Source organism: Lithobates pipiens, unplaced genomic scaffold (genome assembly GCF_037356315.1).
Source record: "Lithobates pipiens isolate NorthernLeopardFrog02 unplaced genomic scaffold, aLitPip1_a1.2 Scaffold_13, whole genome shotgun sequence".
NCBI lineage: Eukaryota > Metazoa > Chordata > Amphibia > Anura > Ranidae > Lithobates > Lithobates pipiens.
This window is the reverse complement of record NW_027507718.1, coordinates 138,371,658-138,397,029: the sequence shown is the minus strand read 5'-3', so window position 1 is coordinate 138,397,029 and position 25,372 is coordinate 138,371,658. Positions and strand designations below refer to the sequence as shown.

The 25,372-nt window shown below is 43.5% G+C and overlaps 1 protein-coding gene across 4 annotated transcripts in view; it reads right to left on the bottom strand.

Moving 5' to 3' along the window:
* MISP (mitotic spindle positioning) overlaps positions 1–25,372 on the bottom strand; it is a 223,219-nt gene that overhangs the window by 37,143 nt on the left and 160,704 nt on the right. For 2 of the 4 annotated variants that reach the window (XM_077475639.1, XM_077475638.1), the window contains one exon: positions 23,016–23,173. In XM_077475639.1, the coding sequence (XP_077331765.1) occupies positions 23,016–23,173 (158 nt within the window). Of the gene's footprint in view, positions 1–14,517; positions 15,288–23,015; positions 23,174–25,372 lie in introns of those variants that run through there. The other 2 variants (XM_077475640.1, XM_077475641.1) reach the window with 2 other exon arrangements.

Below are 25,372 nucleotides of genomic sequence, written 5' to 3'. Positions count from 1 at the left end.
GGGGTGGGATTTGTGGGTGGGGCATTTATGCCAGGATGAGGAGTTGTGCTGGGAGGGGGCATTTGGGGGGTAAAAGAAGATCAGTGCTGGGAAAGGGGATTTGGGGGAGATGATTTGTGCTACAAGTGGAGAAAGGATTTACGCTGGGAGGAGGAGAAGGATCTGCACTAAAATAGGGATGGGGGGGTTTGCTTGAAGGGGGGAGAAAATGTTTGCTGGGAAAATAAATTTGGGGGGATTTGTTGTGTTGGGAAGGGGAATTAGTGAGGGAAAGAAGATGTGTGCTAGGGAATTTGAGTGGGAGAGGATTTATACTAGAATGGGGGGTTGTGCTGGGATGAAGGATTTGGGGGGTTGAAAAGCATTTAATCTGAGAGAGGTACGGAAGGAGGATTTTTACTTCATGTTGTTGGGAGGGGGGTCTGCTTGGGTGGATTTGTTCTGGGAGGGGAATAGAGGATTTGTGCTGGGGGGGGGGGGTTAAGTGCTCGAATTAGTGTTTTGTTTTATCTTTTTGCAAAGGAGGGAGTGGATAAAGTGGAGAAGGGTATTGCTTACAGGGGGGGGGGGATTTTGCACCCTAAAATGTGCATTACACACCCCTGCATGATTTGTTTTATACCCATGATTTCTACTATGCATTCTGTGGATAAAACTCCTGTCCCCTGCATTCTGTGCATTACATATGCCTGTCCCCTGAATTCTGTGCATTGCATACTCCTGTCCCCTGCATTCTGTGCATTACATATGCCTGTCCCCTGCATTCTGTGCATTGCATACTCCTGTCCCCTGCATTCTGTGCATTGCATACTCCTGTCCCCTGCATTCTGTGCATTACATACTCCTGGTCCCCTGCATTCTGTGCATTATATTCTCCTGTCCCCTACATTCTGTACATTACGTACCCCTGTCCCCTGCATTCTGTACATTACATACTCCTGTCCCCTGCATTCTGTGCATTATATACTCCTGTCCACTGCATTCTGTGCATTACGTACTCCTGTCCCCTGCATTCTGTGCATTATGTACTCCTGTCCCCTGCATTCTGTGCATTACATACTCCTGTCCCCTGCATTCTGTGCATTATATACTCCTGTCCACTGCATTCTGTGCATTACGTACTCCTGTCCCCTGCATTCTCTGCATTATATACTCCTGTCCACTGCATTCTGTGCATTACGTACTCCTGTCCCCTGCATTCTGTGCATTACATACTCCTGTCCCCTGCATTCTGTGCATTATATACTCCTGTCCACTGCATTCTGTGCATTACGTACTCCTGTCCCCTGCATTCTGTGCATTATGTACTCCTGTCCCCTGCATTCTGTGCATTACGTACTCCTGTCCCCTGTATTCTGTGCATTACGTACTCCTGTCCCCTGAATTCTGTACATTACGTACTCATGTCCCTTGAATTCTGTACATTACATACTCCTGTCCCCTGCATTCTGTACATTACGCACTCCTGTCCCCTGTATTCAAAACAAAAGCACACTCACCTAGGTGGATGCATCTGTCCCCGACTGGTTCAGTAGTGAGAACTGAGTGCCGCTGATCGCTCAGTTCTCCCCCTCCACTCTGAGCAAAGATCTGTGACAGTTAGTCAGCAGCTCTCTGCTCTCCATCCAGCACTCACTGGAGCACTGGGCTGTGGAGGGGGCAGGAGGGGCTGGTGGATTGCTGAGAGGCTGAGCCAGGCGCCTAGGCGTATCCCAACCATGTGGTCAGGATCTTTCCTGAGCCTGGACAGTCTCTGTGATGTCAGCCAACAGCAAGTTTTAGCCAGCTGTCAGCTGAGAATGGGCCACAGGAGTGCAGAACGTACTGCACTCTTGTGATCTATAGGAGAAGTATAGCCAAAAAAGCTTGGCTATACTTCTCCTTTATTTCCACTTTCAGGGGAGCAGCACAGCGAAAGCTGGAGCCAGTGGCATTAACTGCAAGTCCAATAATTATAACACATAATTTACTTGGGAAAGTTTATTCTATTGTCCTCAATGTGTTAAGCTAAAAAATGCTGAGGATTTATTACCATATTAAAGTGTATGCTGGGGCAAAATAACAAAAAACTAAAATTTGGTATATGTATATTTAATGTTGGCCTTTTTTTCCTTTATATAATAACAAATGAAAACCCAGTCTTTATTAATACATACTACCAAAAGCAAGCTGTATCTAAAAAAACAATATAAAATTCATGTGGGTAGTGTGTTGCAAGTAATTGTCAGCCAAATAATCACTGCACTGAAATGTGAAAAATTACCTGGTAATGAAAGGGTATTGGAGGCTGGATCGGTGGGGGAGAATTGAACCCATGTGATTGTCCCTAAAATATAGACCTGCTCAAACACTCATATCATGTGGAGGACACTTAAAGTGATTGAAAAAGCTTGACATTTTTTTTTTTTAACCACTTAAGTCCTGGACAATTTGGCTGGCCAAAGACCAGAGCGTTTTTTTTGCGATTCGGCACTGCGTCACTTTAATTGACAAATGCGCGGTTGTCCCAAACAAAATTGAGGTCCTTTTTTACTCACAAATAGAGCTTTCTTTTGGTGGTACTTGATCACCTCTCCCGTTTTTGTTTTTTTGCGCTATAAATAAAAAAAACAGCGACAATTTTGAAAAAAAAGCAATATTTTTTACTTTTTGCTATAATAAATATCCCCAAAAAATATATAAAAATGTATTTTTCCTTAGTTTAGGCCAATACTTATTCTTCTACATATTTTTGGTTAAAAAAAAAATCACAATAAGCGTTTATTGGTTGGTTGGTGCAAAAGGTATATCATCTACAAAATAGGGGATAGTTTTATGGCATTTTTATTAATATTTTTTTTTTCTAGTACTGATGGCGATCAGTGATTTTTATTGTGACTGCAACATTGTGGTGGACAGATCGGACACTTTTGTGTTTTTCGGGAACTATTCACATTTATACAGCGATCAGTGCGATTAAAAATGAATTGATTACTGTATAAATGTGACTGTCAGTGAAGGGGTTAATCACTAGGGGGCGCTGCAGGGGATAAGTGTGTCCTAGGAAGTGATTCTAACTGTGGGGGGAGGGGCTACGCGTGACACGACACTGATCACCGCTCCTGATCACAGGGAGCAGCTATCAGTGTCAGTGTCATTAGGCACTTCCTCTCTGTGAGACGATCGCAGGTATCCCCACAGATATCGAGTTTGTGGGACCTGCAATCATACTCGCAGAGCTTATGCGCGCACCACCGGCAGCGTGCACCCGACCACATGGAGGCAAATTTAAAGGGATGTACCTGTTCGCCCATTTGCCTGTCCATGCCATTCTGCCGACGTAAATGTTTGTGCAGCGGTCGCAAGCGGTTAAAATAACAAACTTGTTATCCTTACCTGCTCTGTGTAATGGTTTTGGACAGAGTAGCCCAGATCCTCCTCTTCTCGGGTCCTCTGCTGGTGCTCCTGACTCCTTCCCCTATGAGTGTCCCCATAGGAACCTGCTTCCCATGGGTGGGGCACCCATGTATGCTCAATTCCAAGCCAGACTGTTTGCATCTATCTACTATTTATTCACACAGCGCACCTTGGCCCCACCCCTCTGCTCACAGGTTTTGATTAACAGCAGCAGGAACCATTGGCTCTTGATACTTTCAGCTAAGCCTGCAAGAGCCAGAAGAGGGGAGAAGAGCTGTTGCAGATGTGCACAACACTGGACTGAGATAAGCTTCTGGTAAGTATTTGTCATGAATTGCCAGTAATACCTTCTGTCTGCTTACCTGGTCTGTGTGTCAGTCTAGGGCTGCACTCTCACACCTGCAATGGTTAAGTAATTTTCCCTCAGTGGGGCTCCACCCTAGCCTCTACAGGATACACTATTTAACACTGTGCTGTCCAAGCCTACCTTGCTGAGCAATATTGTGTGTTTGGTTTCCTGTCTCCTGCTTGCCGTGTGCTCTGGGGGCAGATGCAGTGCAGTCCATCCTCACCACTAGAGGCTCTGGTGAATACCTGCTGGCTCTGGGGAATCTTATGCTCTAGCTTCCAATGGGATCCATGTTGGCACTCCAGTGGACCTGCTTTTCTGAACCACCCAGAGTTCCATCCGCAGCAGTCAGCTATAAGGTCCACTACCATAGCGGTGCACTCCTGACCCCCAACAGTGTGCATCTGTCACCTGGCCTCAGGTGACCTGGCAGTATTTAAGTTGTTTGCCCTTTTGCCGAACAGTGAACATTATGGGGCCTTCGTGGAAGTTTGAGCGCCACGGGACGCCCCATAATGCACTGAGAGATCGCAGTGCATTGCTGTATGATGATTGGTCAAAGCATGCACTTGATCTGCATGCTTTGGCCAATCACAGTGCGCTCTGCTGAGAGAGCCATAATTGGCCAAAGGCAGGGTGCCTTTGGCCAATCATGGCTCAGGGGGACTAAGTCCACACCCCACACTAGATAAGGCTGCTTACACGGTGGCCGTGTGTAGTGTTGCTGGTAGGGACAGAGAGATAGCTTGAGTTAGGGTAAGCAGGCAGGTTATACAGTTAGTGGCAGTGTATTTGATTGTGTGTGTGTGTGTGTGTATATATATATATATATATATATATATATATATATATATATATATATATATATATATATATGTATGTATATATATATATATGTGTATATATATATATATATATATATATATATATATATATATATATATATACACACAACCAGTCTAATGTATGTGGTATTTATGTGTGTGTGTGTATGTATACATATATATACATATATATATATATATATATATATATATATTATACTCTGCATCCAGTGTAGCCTATATCTACAGTGCATTCTGTGGTGTACTGTTTCTAATACACTGGTGGTGTATTAATATACATATACAGTCTCGTACACACACATACACACACACACACACACACACACATATATGCAAGTGTTGTTGGAGCTTGTTCTGCCTCCAAAATGCTAGTGGTGATTCTGCCACATGTCCTCCACTCTCTCCTCTTCTTCTTCCTCTACGGCCTCTTTTGCAGATTTATCCTCTGAACCAGCGATGCTCCGTAAGCACTCAAAGGGCTACGCAAGCAGTCAGGCTAAAGATGCCATGCTGTGCTTGAGTTGGTCTGTCTAGGGGACAGAAGCCACACTGGGGCAGAGATTGTCAGCTCTGCAGGAGCAGGTTCAGAGGTGGTTGATGCCATGCCAGCTTCAGCCAGGAATAGTTTTGTGACAATGGCACCAACCTTATCTCCACCCTCCGATAGCGAAACTTGACCCATGTTCCATGTTTGGCACACATCCTGAATTTGGTGGTGCAGCGGATCTTAAACAGGTACCCAGGCTTACAGGATCTCCTGAGGCAGGCCAGAAGTCTGTGGTCATTTCCGCCATTCATACAATGCCAGTGCTTGACTGGCTGACATTCAAAGGGAATGCAACCTGCCCACCAACCGCCTCATTTGTGACATGCCCACCAGGTGGAACTCAACGTTGGCAATGCTGCAGCGGCTGCATACACAGCAGAGGGCCGTTAATGTGTACCTGTGCGAGTATAGCACCAGGACAGGGTCAGGGGAGCTTGGCTACTTTTCGCCAGGCCAGTTGCTACTGATTAAGTATGCATGCAGTGTCCTGTCCCCATTTGAGGAGGCCACAAGGATGGTGAGCAGCGACAATGCATGCATCAATGACACTGTCCCTCTAGTCTTCCTGCTGGAGCACATGTTTTGTTGAATCATGGACAGGGCACTTGAGGCAGAACAGCAGGAGGAAGAGGAGGACTTCCTTTACTCTGAATACCCCCTTTATCCAGATAGCATTCCTGCGGGACCGCCAAACACACAGGAAGAAGAGGAGGAGGATTGTGTCAGCATGGATGTAGAGGATAACACTCAACAGCAGTCTTCAAGGGATGGTTTTCAGTCCCTAGAAACCCAAGGAGTTGTATGTGGCTGGGAGGAGGTAGTTACGGATCATGTGATCCTTAGTGACACAGAGGAATCGAAATGCCTCTGCAAACTTAGGCTGCATGGCCTTCCTGATTCTGCGAAGCCTGCAAAAGGGCCCTAGGATTTGTGGTATCAAGGAAAGGGATCATTACTGATTGGCAACTCTTTTTGATCCACGTTACAAGGGTAAGGTTGCAGAACTCAACCTGCCTTTGCAGAGCGAGCAGAGGATAAAACATCTTCAGGAGGCCTTGAAGAAAGGTTTGTGCAACGCATTTCCAGATCCTGGAAGATTACAATTTCCTGGTGCTGAACAACGTGTTGCTGAGGCTTTATTCAGTTAGAGGAAGCGGTGGAGAAGGCGGCAGGTTGAACGATGCCCTTAAACAATTTTTCAGTCCTCAGCGCCAAAGTCTGATTTGTTCAAGCGCACATCACCAGTGTCTGCATTACATGGTGCAGCAATATCTAGGGGCAAGAGCAGACTTGGAGACCTTTCCAACAGAGCATCTACTGGGTTACTAGGTCTTGAGGACGGACCACTGGCCAGAACTTGCTCAATATGCAACTGAGCTACTGGCCAGTCCTGCATCCAGCGTGCATTCTGAATGCATATTCAGTGTTGCTGGAGGGTTTGTAACGGATCAAAGAGTGCGCCTGTCCACAGACTCCATTGATAGGCTCACATTCATAAAAATGAATCAGTCTTGGATCAGCAGCTATCAAGCACCTGATGCTGATGTAACGGATTGAATTTGCTATGGATGTGGGATCCCTTGAAGACTGCCTATGCTGACTATCCTATTACTCCTCAATCTTGATGATGCTAGCTTCCAACAATATTTTTGGTTTAGGGCACCACCAACCAAGGCCCAATTTTTCTGCCCCTGTTTAACAAGGGCAAGTAATTACAATGTTTTATATAATATTTCAATGCAGGGCCCGTTCCTGCACCCAAGAAGAGTAACTGTTAGGACTTACAGTGTTGCAGCATCAACAACACCACCCAAGGCCCAATTTTTCTGCTCCTGTTTAACAGGGGTATGTAATTACAATTTTTGATATAATATCTCACAGCAGTGCTCATCCTGTGCCCAATAAGAGTATCTGTGAGGGCTTACAGTGTTCTGGTAGCACCAAAACCAAAGGCCCAGTTTTTCTGCCCCTGTTTAACAGAGGCATGTAATTACAATTCTTGATAAAATATTTCACATCAGGGTCCATTCCTGCACCCAACTAACTGTGAAGGCTTACAGTGTTCTGGTACCACTAACACTTATGGCCCAATTTTCTGTGGATTATATAGGGCAGGCTATATATATATATATATATATATATATATATATATATATATATGTATATATATATATATATATATATATATATACTGCTGTTCAGAGTATATAGTGCCTGGGGGACCCCCACGACATTTAAAAAAAAATTGGATGCAGGGTTCCCCTTAATATCCATACCAGACCTAAAGGGCCTGGTATGGATTTTGGGGGTGACATCCACGCCATTTTTTTTGGGGATTTTTATCTATATTGCTGGGAATCTGACAATACATTACAGCCACACGCAGTTTTACATTGGAAATTTCATTTTACTGTGGCACTGTTATAAACATGGGAAAGATGCACTACTTTACAGGCATACTAAGGACACCCCCCCCCCCCCCCCCCGGCACGATATTTAAAGGAATATTTAATTTTTATTGTTTCACTTTAAGCATTATTAAAATCACTGCTCCCAAAAAAAAGGGCATTTTTAAAACTTTTTTTTTTGCATTGACACATGTCCCCTGGGGTAGGACTCTGGTCCCCAAACACTTTCTTATGGCAATAACTTGCATATACGTGAGTGGTAAATAGAGGGGGCTAATACATTATCTAATATTAACCAAATTAGTAAAAAATAAAGTGATGTGAATTGTTGAACAATAATCATACATATAAACATATATGGTGTGAATCAACAATAATGATCGAAATAAATGTAAAAATACATGCAAATGATCAATCACAAAAACATTAAAATTGTGAAAAATAAAGTCCCAAATGAGGAAGAAAAACACAATTCTAGTAAAGACAGAGTGATCTTCTGTGTGAATAGTCTTCTAGGCATATAGTGAAATATCCTTCACCAAGAAAGCAGCACCCAACAGTGCTGGATATAAAATCTGCTTACCAGATGTAATTGACTTCTTTTATTACAAAGAAAGTCACAAGATGCTTATGCAGGATAGTGCCTGCTCACATGGATAGACTGGAGATGAGTAGGAAGGCTTTTTCCCCAGATAGTTAGACACGGGATATATAAAAGACAATGGAGATGTCCATAGCGTAATTCAGTTTATTAAAAAACTAAAAGCATAAAACAGAGCCAAAAGGCCACTTACATTTGCTGGTAAGCAGATTTTATATCCAGCACTGTTGGGTGCTGCTTTCTTGGTGAAGGATATTTCACTATACGCCTAGAAGACTATTCACACAGAAGATCACTCTGTCTTTACTAGAATTTTGTTTTTCTTCCTCATTTGGGACTTAATTTTTCACGATTTTAATTTTTTTCTGATAGATCATTTGCATGTATTTTTACATTTATTTCGTTCATTATTGTTGATTCACATTATATAGGTTTATACGTGTAGCGATGACACTTTGGACAAAGTGTCTGTCATGTACAAATTTAGTTTTTGCCTCCGAACAGTAAAGGGGTTCTGAGGGTTAATTATGTGGGTTTAACTTTGACATCAGTTTGGCTGGGCTGTGTAAGCCCTTGTACACGCAGTCGGAGATTCCGACAACCAAATTCGTCGGATTTTGTCCGACGGATCTTTTCCGAAACTGTTGCATACACACGGTCGGACAAAGTTGTCGGAAAATCTGATCTTTCAGAACGTGATGATGTAATTTCGTTACGATGGGACTGCGTTCAGGCTAGTAGTCAATAGCTTTGATGTAGGAATTTGATCTGAGCATGCGTGGCACTTTGTCCGATCGGAATTCTCTACACATGATCGGAGTATGTCCGATCGGAGCATTTTGTCGGAAATTATTTCCGGCAAGTTGGAAAAGTTGTTAATATTGAACAAAGCCGCGCTTATCTAGTACAGGAAATAGAAAAAATAAAAAGATATATATATAGGTTGCAGCCCCCCCCAGCCAAGAAATCCCCACAGGGGGTTTTCACAAGTGGTTAGTAATCTATAAAAATGGGGTATCCGGCGCTACCTAGTATTGGAGAAAAGGACCACCGTTGTTTCCAACAATCCAGGTGTCAACTCAATTTAATAAATTTGTTAGTGTACGTTAACCTTTCTGTATCAATTATGAGTATTCTAATTATCGTATCTCTAAAGTATAAAATCAATAAGTTGTGAAAAAAGCCTATAGATGCCCATAGAAAGCGCTTTAGTGCAGGAATAAGTGCAAAATAATAATATGATACTTAATGCAACTGACGTTTTAAAATCGCATAGGTACTATTATGTGTTGAATTTTTCCCAAAACACTGATAAACTACATACAATAAAATGATCAAGTTATAAAGTGAAAATATGTCAAAAAATACAGTATGGCTATAAAATCTGTAACCATATATATATATAATATCCAAACCACATATATATAATAGTGCAAAATCACAAAGTGAAAAAAGAACACCCCATATGGATGTATGTACGTGGGATATATATCAAAAATTTCTATATATCATAAACAAAAAAATATATCAAAACTTGTGTGCATAAAATAAAAAATAAAAAACAAAAATAAAGCAAAATAAAGAAGAAAGAGCGAGAAGTCTTTAGAGTCCACAAATGAAAAAAATGAAAAAAATCCTCAGTGGTGCAAATCCAGCAGAAAAAGGTATATTCATAAGGTGACTTTAGTGCTTGGAATATATTCTTCAGGTGACTTGCGTGCTCCCCCACAAGGTTCCCCACTCACCAGAAAGATACACCCAAACAGGGGTACTGTGCCTTTAAATCAGCCTTTATGCAATTTCAACTCTCAGGCGTCGCACGACCGCGCAATTGTCAGTTAAAGCGACGCAGTGCCGAATCGCAAAAAGTGGTCTGGTCTTTGACCAGCAAAATGGTCCGGTCTGTAAGTGGTTAAAGTTCGTTTTTTGCTGCTTATAATTTTATTATATTTTTTACATTATTTTTATGGGATTTCTTAGATTTTTTGTTTTTTGGAAATTCTCTGCTACCCCACGGACTTTTAAATAAGTGGGAGCATTGGATAATTTTATATATTTTTGCTATTTTCTGCTATATGTATGATTTATGGTATACATATGTTTTATGAGAATAAAAGTTTTTTCTGCCAAAGTTCCAGCTCCAGCTGTGTTCCAACCGCTCGAGACAACCCGGAAGTGACATAGTGTGCGTGGCTCCGTCGAACGCGTTTCGTCATTGACGTATTCATTGGCGGCGCCACGCCACTGCACACTATGTATTTTATAGAAAGAATCTCCGTATGCCGCTCACACCCCCCCCCCCAGGGATCAGCCAATCACATCGTAGGAGGCGGGCATAGGAACAGCTCCATAGAACATACACAGAGAGAAACAGGGGAAGTCTCCGTATGCCGCTCACTCCCCCCCAAAACCAGCCAATCAGGTCATAGAAGGCGGGCATAGGGAAAGCCCCATAGAAAATAGAATGAGAATAAAAGTTTTTTCTGCCAAAGTAATTAATTAGTGCTCCCATTTGATTACGTATATATTACACTATGGAGATTTTATTTTTCTCCTATGAGGAATAAATTGGATTTCTTCTGGATACGAAGAATTATATCGCATATGGGCCTGAGAGTTGAAATTGCATAAAGGCTGATTTAAAGGCACAGTACCCCTGTAGGGGTGTAACTCTATGGAATAAACTGGATTTTCTCTGGATACGAAGAACCATATCGCATATGGGCTTGAGAGTTGGAATCGCATAAAAGCTGATTTAAAGGCACAGTACCCCTGTAGGGGTGTATCTTTCTGGTGAGTGGGGAACCTTGTGGGTGATATTAGAGCCTTTCTGATATTAGCAGTTCAAGGTGCCTGAGTTCCTTCACCCTTGCCCTCTGTTCCCATACGAGACTGTGTTTGTTGGCTGTTACCCCTGCAAATAAAAACCTTTTCTAAAGGACTTTTATGGTCTCAGTGTCCAAAGTTGTTGGGTACTAACCCTGGGAACCCCTAGACGTGGAAGAATCTGCCAAGTGGACATAACCGGTAAGCCCAAAAGTCAAGGCCACCCTGCCAAGGGTTATGGCCGCTACATATGTATTATTATTGTTCAACAATTCACATCACTTAAATTTGTACTAATTTGGTTAATATTAGATAATGTGTTAGCGCCCTCTATTTACCACTCACTTGTCTTTGACCATATTGATCAAACCTGGGGAGCAGCTATTTTCACTATTTGTTTTTTTAACAATTTGTTTTGGCGCAGAGTCCATTCACCTACTAATAACTTGCATATGAGCTTTTAAAATTAGCGCTTTTGATTTTTTTCACATTCGTGTCCCATAGTTTTAACAGTGTTCGCCTGTTTGCAGATATTTTTTGCCTGTTTGCATGTTCTGCTGCAAACTGAACCGGGGGGTGTTCGGCTCATCCCTATTCCTGATCTGTGCCTATTGTACCATGTACTTGTTTAACAAAGTATCCGGTTCTTTTTGTGTTGTTTCCTTTGCATGAAATTCCTGGTGTTCTTCCCAGTTCCCCTGCTTTCCTATTTCAAACTGACCACACTAGACACAGAACAACATCTATCTGTGTGCTCAGTTTTCTGGCTGTACTGGGAGCACAGTCTACCCAGTCAGACTTGTGGTGATATCTATGTCCCCCTGCACTTGAATTCATTGGTAAGATCAGTGACTTGCTGTTTTCTCCACCTCCACCACTCGAACTCGAAGATCATCCCTAGTCACCATCCATCTAGATTTCACAGACAGGATCAGATCAGATAGCAGTGGGTGTCAGTAGACATGTCACCGCTGACATCTGCTCTCCATAAGAGTCAATGGAGGGTGAGTGTATAAGTGTGTGTGTATATATATATATATATATATATATATATATATACACACTTATACACTCACCCTCCAAAGGAATTTTTCAAAAGTGTGTTTGTCTTATTTAACCATTTTGACACTTTCTTTGTGAAATGGTAGGGGTACTTTTGTACCCCCTTACCATTTCAAACAGGGGGGGGGCCGGGATCTGGGGGTCCCCTTGTTAAAGGGGGCTTCCAGATTCTGATAAGCCCCCCGCCCGCAGACCCTCACAACCACCGGCCAGGGTTGTGAGGATGTGGCCCTTGTCCTTTATCAACATGGGGACAAGGTGCTTTGAGGGGTCACAGACCCCCAAAGCATCCTCCCAATGTTGAGTGTATGTGGCCTGGTACGGTTCAGGAGGGAGGGGGGGGGGCGCCCTCTCGCCCCCCCTCTTTTCCTGTGGCCTGCCAGGTTGCGTGCTCGGATAAAGGGTCTGGTATGGATTTTTAGGGGGACCCCACGTCAATTTTTTTTTATTTGATGCGGGGTTCCCCTTAATATCCATATCAGACCTGAAGGGTCTGGTATGGATATTTAGGGGGACCCCCACGTCAATTTTTTTTTATTTGACACGGGGTTCCCCTTAATATCCATGTCAGACCTGAAGGGCCTGGTAATTGAATTTAGGGGAACCCCCACGCTTTTTTTTTTTAATCAATGAATGAATGAATTGTCGGCTAATACAGAGAACACTCATTGAGTTATTACGGGATGCCGAATTTAGCCGCAAGTGATTTTAAAAGACTTTTTTTCCTGCACAAATGACACTTTGTGCAGGGACAGTTCTAAGCACCAGAAACATGCGCCCCTTCACAGGCATACTATAGATACCCCCCAGCTACTTTTATTGTTTCACTTTAATCATTATTAAAATCACTGCTCCTGAAAAAACGGCCGTTTTTAAAACTTTTTTTTGCATTGATCCATGTCCCCTGGGGCAGGACCCGGGTCCCCAAACACTTTTTAGGACAGTAACTTGCATATTACCCTTTAAAATGAGCGCTTTAGATTGTGAACGTTCGAGTCCCATAGACTTTAATAGGGTTCTAAAGTTCACACGAAGTTTAGGTCTGTTCGCAGGTTCTGGTGCGAACCGAACAGGGGGGTGTTCGGCTCATCCCTAATGGTGACATTATTCTCCACCCGTCTGGTGGATCGGATCAGATGGGATCGGATGAAAATGGACAGGTGGTCTGTTTTTAATCAATCTCCCCATAGAGGAGAGTGGAGCTCTTACAGGTCAGTTTCAGCAGGGTGAGCGGAGACAGACCTGTCATCCGTCTGCTCAGCGCCCATGTGAAAGGACCCTAAAGGCTTTTGGAAGGGAATTGTCGTTCGCCGCCTTATTGTCTGAAATTCTTACCATTAGTATGCTCCCTTCGACATCTGATTTTAATTTTCAGATTTTTCGGATGGTCAGTACAGAAATCGTCACACAAAAGTCAAAAGTACATTCATGCATGTTCGGAATCAAGAAATGACCCAGAAAAGTTTGGTCTTAAATTACCGTTCATAATCTAGAATTAACATTAATTATTGTGGGTTCCTTGAGGGAAGGGACTGATGTGAGTGTGCAATGTACAGGGAAAGGGACAATTGTAGACACTCACTCAGGTTGAACTGGATGGACTGGTGTCTTTATTCAACCTTACTAACTATGTAACAGTTGTGACGTGGCAATTGATGAAATGTTGAAATGCAGCGCACATTCTCATCTTCTTTAATGGGATAATAATGAAGCTGCTTTGCTGGTGGGGATACTGATGTAGTTATGCCAAACATATTTTAAAAGGCATTTGTTTTGTAGTGATATAAATAATATTATGGTTGTTTGATTTTTTGGGGAAGTTACCACAACACCATTATCCCTGAGTTTTTAAGATCAAAGATACAACTATGTTGGTGTCCCTTGTTAATTTTCATTGTGTTGTTTTAATGCAACTGCCTAATCCCAAACTGTCATTTGAAGATCGGGAACGATCTGAAAATCGTGAATCAACGCTCACCAGACTTCTACTAACACAAAATTAGCATAAGGGTCCCACGCTTTTGACAAAAATCAGATGCGCGGTCATATGACAATCGAATCATGTGTACGAGGCTTTAGCCTGGGATGCCATTAAAGTTTGTGTGTGTATGTGTAAAGGCAGGTGTCCCAATACTTTTGGTAATATAGTGTAGATATATATATATATATATATATATATATATATATATATTGCTGGAGTGCAGTGTGTATATCTCCATTACGAAGTTTTATATATGCCATTTTTTCACAGTTCCAGGGGAACTTCTAAAAGCGTGATGTGTAGGAAATTAGCATTCACTACAACTACTTTATTTTATATTTAGTATAGCACAAAATAGTTAACAGTTACAATTTGTTTATGTCTTGTTTTCTGTAACCTTTTTTTCAATAATTGTAATAATAACAAGCTATAAATTAACATGTAACAATAGAATACAATGTGAAATAAATAAAATACAGAAAGTACTTGTGTCATAAATATATTTGTTTTACTTATTTTTTATTTAGCATTTAATATAAAAATAAAATAAAATCATCACGTTCAGAAATCTCTGTAATTAGGTGTGATTTTTTTTTTTTTTTTTTTTTTATGGATTTAGTTATTGATTTGGAATGTATTTTGTCATATGATTTTTTTTTTAAATCAAACTAGCCAGTAATTAAACACAGCTATCTTTATGTAATCATTTACTCCACTGCTGTAAAGCAAGCTTGGTTAACCTTAATTAATAGAAAATGTACAAAACATGTTTAGCATTCCAGCATTCATGTGGATTTGTATAGGCTTGGTCTATAATTTGCTTTTTAGGCCCGGTTCACAACTGTGCGGTGTGATTTTGGTGCGTTGTGTTTTTAGCTGTGTTTTACATGCATTTTAAGTGCATTACCATTGGATTGTATGCAACATGCATTTTAATCAAAGATGCAGCAAGCAGGATTTTTTTTTTAATGCTCCGCACCTAAAACACACATAAAGCAAACGGGTGAACAGGGCCTAAATGCGTTAAATTAAAAGTGGGTGGAGTAAATGAACACTTAAAGGCAGCTACCCTCCCAAGTTTATTTCCCGCTATGATTTGCTCCCTGGTTGAAAACAGCTTTTGCCATGGACTTAATCGCTTCTTTTAATATACAGAGGAAGTACAGTTGGTAGATGTTACTGCTTCCTTGGACTGGTGTCCTCCACCCACCAGCTCGGACATCCTTGTTTCCAGGTGGTCATGAGGTAATAAGACTGGGGAAACTTCCTCTACTATTTAAAGAGAAGAGCATACAGGGTTCAGGTACACTTCACACTTTATGTTAAGATATTATTTAACATTTGATCAACTTTGCTAAATAACTAAAACATGCATAAGAGTAGGTGTACAGGAACATTTTGTATGCCTCTATCTTTAGGTTACTTTCTTCACAAGAGGAACATGACTAGGATAGTACAATTTTTAGAGTCCGTTAAACAGGGAGCCAAGCTGTCAAAGATCAGGTCATCAAAATATAGGTGATATAACATGTTTGATGTTGACCTGTCTACAAAAAAAACTAGAAAAATATGAATCTTTGTAAAGTCCATTGCCCACAGAACAGCAACTAATATTACCCTATTACAGTAGAATATCTAAAGTATTTGAAAATGTGGAAAATCTGAAAAGAGATTGTAATGTGCCATTTGATGATGTTAATTTGCACAGCCACAGGGGCACCCAAGCCGAGTCACAGCTCTCTGCGTCCATTCAGACACAGAGCTGAGGCCCGGCTCTGCCCCCTTTCTCTTCTCATTGGCTGACTGACTTTAATTGACAGCACTGAATGAGGATGGGAGTCCTGAGCAGCCGAGACAATCCTACAACATCGCTGGATCTAGAAGGACCTCAGGAAAGTGTTAGAGGGGCTGCTGCACACAGAAGGCTTTTTATCTTAATGCATAACAGGAGTGGGCAGTCCATAAGGGGTGCAGGGGTGCCACCCCCTAGTTTGCATGCGGGGTGCCGGACTCTTCTTTTTTTTTTTTTTTTTTAGCAACATGATTAGAGCCTGAGGCTCTAATTCGCTTGAAAAAGGTTGGGCTCTGGGCGCAGAGCGCTGCGCCCCCGAACCCACCCACTTGAGTCACTAGCGAATCAATATTCGCTTTGTCTTTTGGCTTCTCCTCCCAGCCAATCAGGACAAGAGGCGGATCGGGTTGACAGGGAGGAGAAGACGAGGAAGCGGTGGCGCCATAACCGTGAAGGGGTGAGTGTGGACCTGGGGGGGGGGGTGCTTGCCCCCCCCTTCAAAAAAATTTAGCACCAGCCGCCACTGATGCATAGAATGCATTAAGCAGGGGCGGACTGACCATTAAGGCACTCAGGGACTGCCTGGGGGCCCCATGAGAGTCCCCCTGCCCATTCCAATATCTGCTTATCCCAGAGCCCAGTGCCGGAACAAGTTCTAGCACTGAGCTTTGGTAACTAGGCTGACATGGGCTCGCTAGTGTTGGGCAATGAGCAGGGCCGCCATCAGGGGGGTACAGCCCACACTCTTGTAAGGGGCCCAGAGTCTAGAAGGGCCCGGCTGGCTGGGAAGGATGACAGAAGGCAGAGAGAGGTGTATGAAAGCTCCGTGGCTGTGCTGGCTTTCAGAATGTGTGCGAGTCAGCAGCTGCTGCTGTGTCACTGACATCAGGCTCTTTGCTGTCACCTCTGGTCAATTCCAGCATGTGCACTCCTTGTGTATTTTGCACAAGAGCTGGGACCAGGAACAGCACCTTCCAAGTAAGGACTAATGTACAACTGAAGAGGAACGAGGGGGGTGGTGTACATCTGTGTGTCTGTGTATATATGTGTGTGTGACTATGTACGTGTGTGTGCCTGTGTTTGTCTGTGTACATATGTGCATGTGTGTGTCTGTGTGTGTGTGCCTATGTGCATGTGTACATATATATGTGTGTGTGCATGCGTGTGCATGTGTGTCTGTGTACATATGTGTGTGTGTATATGTGCATGTGTACATGTGTGTGTCTGTGTAGTGTGTGTGCATGCGTGTGTGCCAGTGCATGTGTACATGTGCGTTCATGTGTGTGCCTGTGTTCATATGTATATGTGTGTTCATGTGTGTGTGCCTGTGTCCATGTGTAAATATGTGTGTGCCTGTGTATGTATGTGAGGGGGGCTGCAAGCGTACAGCTGCTGGTTTGGGATGTCTCTTTTAGGCAAAATATAAATATGAAAGCACCGATGAAACACCGTTCATTTTCATATATGACATTGTAAGTGTTAAAATAAAAGGTGTGTGCATGGAAGGACTTGATGGGATGGCTAGTGGGCGGATTCGGTGGGACGGCCAGTGGGCAGGCCCTGGGGAATGTTGGCGGTCAGGCCTGGGGGGGCCCAGGCCTAAAGCCGTCTAAGGGGCACCACAATTTCTGATGGCTGCCCTGGCAATGAGTCAGGATATCATCTGTGCCCAGGCTGTCTCCTGCAGTGATTCCCCTCTGTGGCAGCTGAGCCGACATCTCTCCCTCCTGAGCCTGCACACCGCTCACTGAGGATCCTCCTCAGCTCCACAGTACACAGACAGGAGAGGGAGGAGCCGGGGACAAGAGATCTTACACTGCAGGAGCTGCGCTGATTCTGAGGTCTGTGTATAGTTTGTGGCTACAGTGTTGAGGGCAGGTAACACATGTGTGATGGGAGAGAGGGGTATAAGAGAAAATGTTCTGGGGCGAGGTCTTTGAAGGAAGAGGACATGTGCTAGTAGAGGGGGATTTAGAATCCGACCCTCCCTTACCCAAAGCAAAGAGTTTCCACTTGCCCCTCTCTCCTCCCATCCTAGGGGTCTCATCTCTCTCTGCTCCCACCCCAGGGATCCCTCTCTGCCCACATCCCAGGGATCCCTCTCTGCTCCCATCCCAGGGGCCCCTCTCTGCTCCCATCCTAAGGGCCCCTCTCTGCTCCCATCCTAGGGGCCCCTCTCTGCTCCCATCCCAGAGATCTCTCTCTGCCCCCATCCCAGGGGCCTCTCTCTGCTCCCATCCCAGGGGCCTCTCTCTGCTCCCATCCCAGGGGCCTCTCTCTGCTCCCATCCCAGGGGCCCCTCTCTGCTCCCATCCCAGGGGACCCTCTCTGCTCCCATCCTAGGGGCCCCTCTCTGCTCCCATCCCAGGGGCCCCTCTCTGTTCCCATCCCAGAGATCTCTCTCTGCCCCCATCCCAGGCATCCCTCTCTACTCCCATCCCAGGGGCCTCTCTCTGCCCCCATCCCAGGAATCCCTCTCTGCCCCCATCCCAGGAATCTCTCTCTGCCCCCATCCCAGGAATCCCTCTCTGCCCCCATCCCAGGAATCCCTCTCTGCCCCCATCCCAGGGATCCCTCTTTGCTCCTATCCCAGGGATCCCTCTTTGCTCCCATCCCAGGGATCCCCCTTTGCTCCCATCACAGGGGTCCCTCTCTGACCCCATCCCAGGGGTCCATGGGTGTACACGTTACAGCCTCAGCAGAAATTATACACCCTGTCACGCTTGGCATGAGGCTGCTCTGCAAAGGCTGTACAACCTTGTGCAGTACAGCGACCAAGTGGTTAAAGAAGGCTATAAGGAGGCGTTGTATTGCCTCATCACATAACCTGCTTTAACCTCTTGGATCCCACACTAGCATTCTGCTACTGCATGCATTACACATGGTTGCTGTGTGTTTGCAGAGTGGCCCTATTCACTTGATTGGGTCACGATCATGCACCAAAAGCAACAGGGGGTATAATTCCTGCCGCAGCATGTGTACATCCTCAGCTGCTGCCTCTGCAGCTAAAGGGGGTAGAGACCAATGTATGTAATACATTATATATTACCCGGGGGCCCCATGAGTTGTCAGTCCGCCACTGGCATTAAGATAAAAAAACTTCTGCCTTTACAATCACTTTAATGCTATCTATCAGACCCTGAATTGTAATGAATTGCAAATCTTTTAACCATAACCACAGATATAAATATATGCATAAACAAACTTCCCTTGTATGAGCAGCTTGCCTTATACAAAGAACAGTTTAAAAATGTATGGCTTGGAGTATAGATGGTTGCTAGTTTATTGGAATAGATACATTTTCAACTTTTATAATGGGATCACATAATTTTTGGAGCTCCCTTTCTTTTACCGTATATACTCGAGTATAGGCCGACCCGAATATAAGCCGAGGCCCCCAATTTACCCCCCAAAAAACTGGCAAACTTATTGACTCGTGTATAAGCCGAGGGTGAGACATGCCTGTCCATCCCTGTGTGTGTGTCCGTCCATCCCTGTGTGTCCGTCCATCCCTGTGTGTCCGTCCATCCCTGTGTGTCCGTCCATCCCTGTGTGTGTGTCCGTCCATCCCTGTGTGTCCGTCCATCCATCCCTGTGTGTGTGTGTGTCCATCCATCCATCCATCCCTGTGTGTGTGTGTGTCCATCCATCCATCCATCCCTGTGTGTGTGTGTCTCCATCCATCCATCCCTGTGTGTGTGTGTCTCCATCCATCCATCCCTGTGTGTGTGTGTATCCATCCATCCCTGTGTGTGTGTGTATCCATCCATCCCTGTGTGTGTGTGTGTGTGTGTGTGTGTGTGTGTGTGTGTGTGTGTGTGTCCAGCCTACCTGTGTCCCGAGCCTGTGTCCCGTGCCTTGCCTCCTTGCCTCCGTCCCGTGCCTTGCCTCCTTGCCTCTGTCCCGTGTCGTGCCTTGCCTCCGTCCCGTCCCGTGCCGTGCCTTGCCTTGCCTCCGTCCCGTGCCTTGCCAGGATCGCCGCTCTTCGTCGGCGCCTCGGCGGACATTCTACCATTCAAACGCCGCGCCTCCGCCTCCGCCTTCGCCTGTGATAGGCGGAACACTGAATTTCCCAGCAGCCTGTGTTCCGCCTATCACGGACATCGTCTCATCCTCGTCCGTAGTACGAGGATGAGACGATGTCCGTGATAGGCGGAACACAGGCTGCTGGGAAATTCAGTGTTCCGCCTATCACAGGCGAAGGCGGAGGCGGAGGCGCGGCGTTTGAATGGTAGAATGTCCGCTGTCTGTCTGCTCGACACGCTGATCGAGCAGGCAGACAGCGATGACTCGAGTATAAGCCGAGGGGGGCACTTTCAGCCTCAAAAAAGAGGCTGAAAATCTCGGCTTATACTCGAGTATATACGGTAAGTATTATGATTTTTTGCAGTATATATCTGTTTGCGTTATTAGGTACTAGGAAGGGCAGACATTGGGGTTGATTTACTAAAACTGGAGAGTGCAAAATCTGGTGCAGCGCTGCATAGAAACCAATCGGCTTTCATGATTTATTTATTTTTTGTCAAAGCTTAATTGAACAAGCTTAAAGTGGTTCTAAAGGCAAAAGTTTTTTAACCGCGTGCCGACCAGCCACCGCAGTTGTACTACGGCAACATGGCTCAGCTGCGCGAATCAGCATCATGTTACGTCAGTAACATAGACGGCCACTGGGGGGCGTGTGCCCGCCACCAGAGGCGCACGCACGTCCCCTCGTCGCCTACGGAGCCGATGCGAGTCACCGCTATGGAGAACCGGGATCTGTGTGTAAACACACAGTTTCCAGTTCTCTGAGGGGAGAACAGACAGATCATCTGTTCATACAGAGTATGAACAGATGATCTGTCATCTCCCCTGCACAGTCCCCTCACCCCTTCAGTTAGTACACGTACTAGGACACACTTAACCCTTTCACTGCCCCCTAGTGGTTAACCCCATATACTGCCAGTGAAATTTTTACAGTAATCAATGCATTTTTATAGCATTGATCGCTGGAAAAATGCCAATGGTCCCAAAAATGTGTCAAAATTGTCCGACGTGTCCGCCATAACATTGCAGTCCCGATAAAAATCAAAGATTGCCGCCATTATTAGTAAAAAAAAATAATAATAAAAAAGCCATAAAACTATCCCCTGTTTTGTAGATGCTTTAACTTTTGCGCAAACCAATCAATATACGCTTATTGCAATTTTTTTTACCAAAAATATGTAGAAGAGTACATATCGGCCTAAATTGAGGAAAATTGTTTTTTTTTTATATATTTTTGGGGATATTTATTATAGCAAAAAGTAAAAGATATAATGTGTTTTTTTCAAAATTGTCACAATTTTTTTCGTTTATCGTGCAAAAAATAAAAACCGCAGAAGTGATCACATACCACCAAAAGACAGCTCTATTGGTGGGAAAAAAGGACGTCAGTTTTGTTTAGGAGCCACGTCACACCACTGCGCAATTGTCAGTTAAAGGGACGCAGTGCCGAATCGCAAAAAGTGCTCTGGTCAGGAAGGGGGTAAATTCAGGGGCTGAAGTGATTAAGGTGAAAAAACACCTGCCAGTGACTGCCCCCCAGCCCCCCTTTTTACTTATCTGAGCCCTGGAATTTCCCACGGCAGAGATGCGCTCTTCCTCTGCCCGATGTTCTGGGCCCTTGATTTGGATAGATTGAAAGCAGCACAGCCATTGGCTCCCACTGCTGTCAATCAAATCCAATGCCGGGGCGGGGCTGAGTCTGGCATTCTGCATCTATGGACGCAAATGCTGGACTCGGGAGCACACCCGCACGGTAACTGGAGATAGTAAAAAGGGATAGGAAATCTACTACTCAAAAGAACAGGGCTAGTGACAACTGTTTAAGAGGGGATATCATATACATTTGCAGAGATATCCTTTTTCATCCTGCTATGTCTCTGGCACAGGAAGTAAAAGAAATCCCCCCAAAGGGACACAGGCAAAGATAAATAAATAAATAATCTGACATGGGTCTTAAACATTTCCTACTCTAGCCAAAACCATAATAAAAAGTTGTGACACTAAATACACTTTAGAGTCCAATGATGAGTCCAGCTTTATGCCCCCAATTGCTCTCCTCTCCCCCATAAAAGTCTCCTCTGCATATGTATATTTTGTTCTGTTCTCTTATACTTACCTGATATGTTCTGGACATTCATGTGACATGCTGCGTCTTCTTCCTCTTTGCCTATCAGGCCCAGGAAGGTACTCTGTTGATGCAAATAGCAGTGCTGACGTAATGCTAACACTGCTATCTGCTGCAATACACTAAGAATGAAGGATGCTTTGGCACCGCTTATGAAGCCAGGCCGTGACACCCATTCATTCATAATATGTTCTCAGTGTTGAATGATGCTGAACTTATAAAGGACTGCAAGGGACTGCTACACATTGAATTTAAGTATTGAATCCCGAGCTGCTTTTTTATTGTACACCCTACGCATTGCGTAAAAAGGCTGTTTGATCCTGTCTTTCGTGATCCTCAATCCATTTCCTGATAGTACCGAGCCTTGGGGGGCTCTCTGCATATGCTCACTTTGGTATGTATTGTTAGAGAGTTTTTTTTTTTATTGGGAGTGTGCATGTGATCAGCACAGGGCCAATCAGCACCGTCCAGACAGAGGGTCAGGAGTTATGCAGCCTCATTGGACAGTCAGAGGAGAATGAAAACTCCCCCTACAAGCTTTAATCAGTGTTCGGCCGGAAACTGATAGAAGTCACAAGACTGCTATATACTGCTGATGAGAAAAGGTATTTAGTTGTTTATATTTATTAAAATAATTGCATTTCCATGTTTTGTGTACTGTGGGAGACCAGATATAGTTATTTTTAGTAACACTTAAAGACAATATTTTCCCTTTTTAATATGTTGGTGCATCTACTGTATAGTGCATATATTTTATTGTAGAGATTTAGGCTGGGTTCACACCAATGTGAATTGGATGCGGATTTCCCTGCATCCAATTTGCATAGCAGGAGAATGTGACTGGCTCTCTATGGAGCCAGTTTGCATATATGCGGGGCGGCTGTGGAATGCACTGCACAGAAACACTATGCATCTTTGGCTCAGTTTCAGGGCCGAACTCAGGCAAACATTCAGCCCTGATTTGTTCCTGCATTCCACAGCGATCCTGTACGATCAGCGGGTGTTTTAGGAGTGAACCGAGCCTCTGGGAATTATTGCAGAAAAAGGAACTACTTACCCAGTCTTCATGTCTTTTCAAGCTGCCTGATTCAGACTCAGCAAAAATTATTTTGGGGTTTATTCTTGGTGTGAACATTTGTACATTTGGTGTGTAGGAAGGTATAGGGCTGGATGAACTGCTTTTCCTAGATGCAGAAGACCATGTTCTTGAACCATCTAAGAGATAAACATTATATTGTTTATTATATTATGAAAAAACTGTTCATCTGAAAGTGTCCATCTCTGTAAATCAAACTTAAAACATTTGACATGCAGAAATATTGCTTTAATATATTATAATTATAGACTAAAAGCTTCTGTTAAGTATGTTGTAGTAAGGAAAATGTCATTAATATATACATATACAGTGCATCCGGAAAGAATTCACAGCACTTCACTTTTTACACATCTTTCTATGTTATAGCCTCATTCCAAAATGGATTAAATTCATTAATTTCTTAATTTAATTCATTAATTAATTAAATTCTACCAACAATACCCCATAATGACAATGTGAAAGAAGTTTGTTTGAAATTTTCGCAAATTAAAAAAAACAAAAAAAAGCCCATGTACATAAGTATTCACAGCCTTTGGCATAGTTACATAGTTGGTAAGATTGAAAAAGGCACAAGTCCATCAAGTCCAACCTGTATGTGTACACTTTTATATCAATATTACATTGTGTATCCCTGCATGCTGTGGTCGTTTAGGTGCCTATCTAATAGTTTTTTTTAATTATCTATGCTCCCTGCTGAAACCACTGCTTGTGGAAGAGAATTCCACATCCTTACTGCTCTTACTGTAAAGAACTCTCTACGTAGTTTCAAGTTAAATTGATTTTCCTCTAATTATAGTGAATGGCTGCTAGTCTTTTTAAATGCACTTTTGAGGAAAAGTTTTATCCCTATTGTGGGGTCACCAGTATGGTATTTGAACGTTGAAATCATATCCCCTCTCAAGTGTCTCTTCTCCAGAGAGAATAAGTTCAGTGCTCGTAATCTTCCCTCATAACTAAGATCCTCCAGACCCTTTATTAGTTATGTTGCTCTTCTTTGTACTCATTCCATTTCCAGCACATCCTTCCTAAGGACTGGAGCCTAGAACTGGATGGCATACTCCAGGTACGGCTGGACCAGAGTGTTGTAGAGCGGGAGAATTATCATTTTATCTCTGGAGTTAATTCCCTTTTTAAGGCATGCCAATAATCTATTGGTTTTGCTTGCAGCATTGTATGCCACTGCAGAGCCTGTCATCTACTAGGACCCCCAGGTTCTTTTCCATCCTAGATTCTCCCAATGGTTCTCCCTCTAGTGAGTAGATTGCATTCATGTTTTTGCCATCTAAATGCATTATTTTACATTTTTCTACAATAAATCTCATTTGCCGTGTAGATACCCACCCCATTAATTTGTTCAGATCTTCTTGCAAGGTTTCCACATTTTGCGGAGAATCTATTGCCCTGCTTAGCTTAGCTTAGTATCATCCACAAATACTGAGATTGAGCTGTTTATCCCATTCTCCAGATCATTTATGAATACATTAACCCCTTCCTGACCAGCCCCTGTAGTTGTACTGCGGCAGGTTGGCTCCCCTGGGCAAAACAACGTTTCCTTATGTTGCTTGGCCTTTTGACCACTAAGGGCCGCCGGAGCCAATGTGAGTGCCTGGCGGGCAGTAATCAGTGCATTTTTATAGCCCTGATCGCTGTATAATTGTCACTGGTCCCAAAAATGTGTCAAAAGTGTCCGATCTGTCTGCCGCAATATTGCAGTCTCGATAAAAATCGCTGATCACCGGTATTACTAGTAAAAAAATAATAAAAATGCCATAAATCTATTCCCTATTTTGTAGATGCTATAACTTTTGCGCAAACCGATCAATATACACTTATTGTAGAAGAATACATATCGGCCTAAACTGAGGAAAAAATTTGGGATATTTATTATAGCAAAAAGTAAAAGATATTGTGTTTTTTCAAAATTGACGCTCTTCTTTTGTTTATAGCGCAAAAAATAAAAACTGCAGAGGTGATTAAATACCACCAAAAGAAAGCTGTATTTGTGGGGAAAAAAAGGACAATTTTGTTTGAGGTACAGTGTTGCAAAACTGTGCAATTGTCAGTTAAAGCATTGCAGTGCCGTATGGCAAAAAATGGCCTGGTCATTGAGCAGCCAAAACTTCCCAGGGCTGAAGTGGTTAAATAGGATTAGTCCCAGGACAGAACCCTGATGGACCCCACTTTCCACATTGGATCATTTCAAGTACTCCCCATTTATCACTACCCTCTGAACTCGCCCTTGTAGCCAGTTTTTAATCCAGATCCATGCCGACAGACCTTAGCTTGTATAGTAAACTTTTGTGGGGAACTGTATCAAA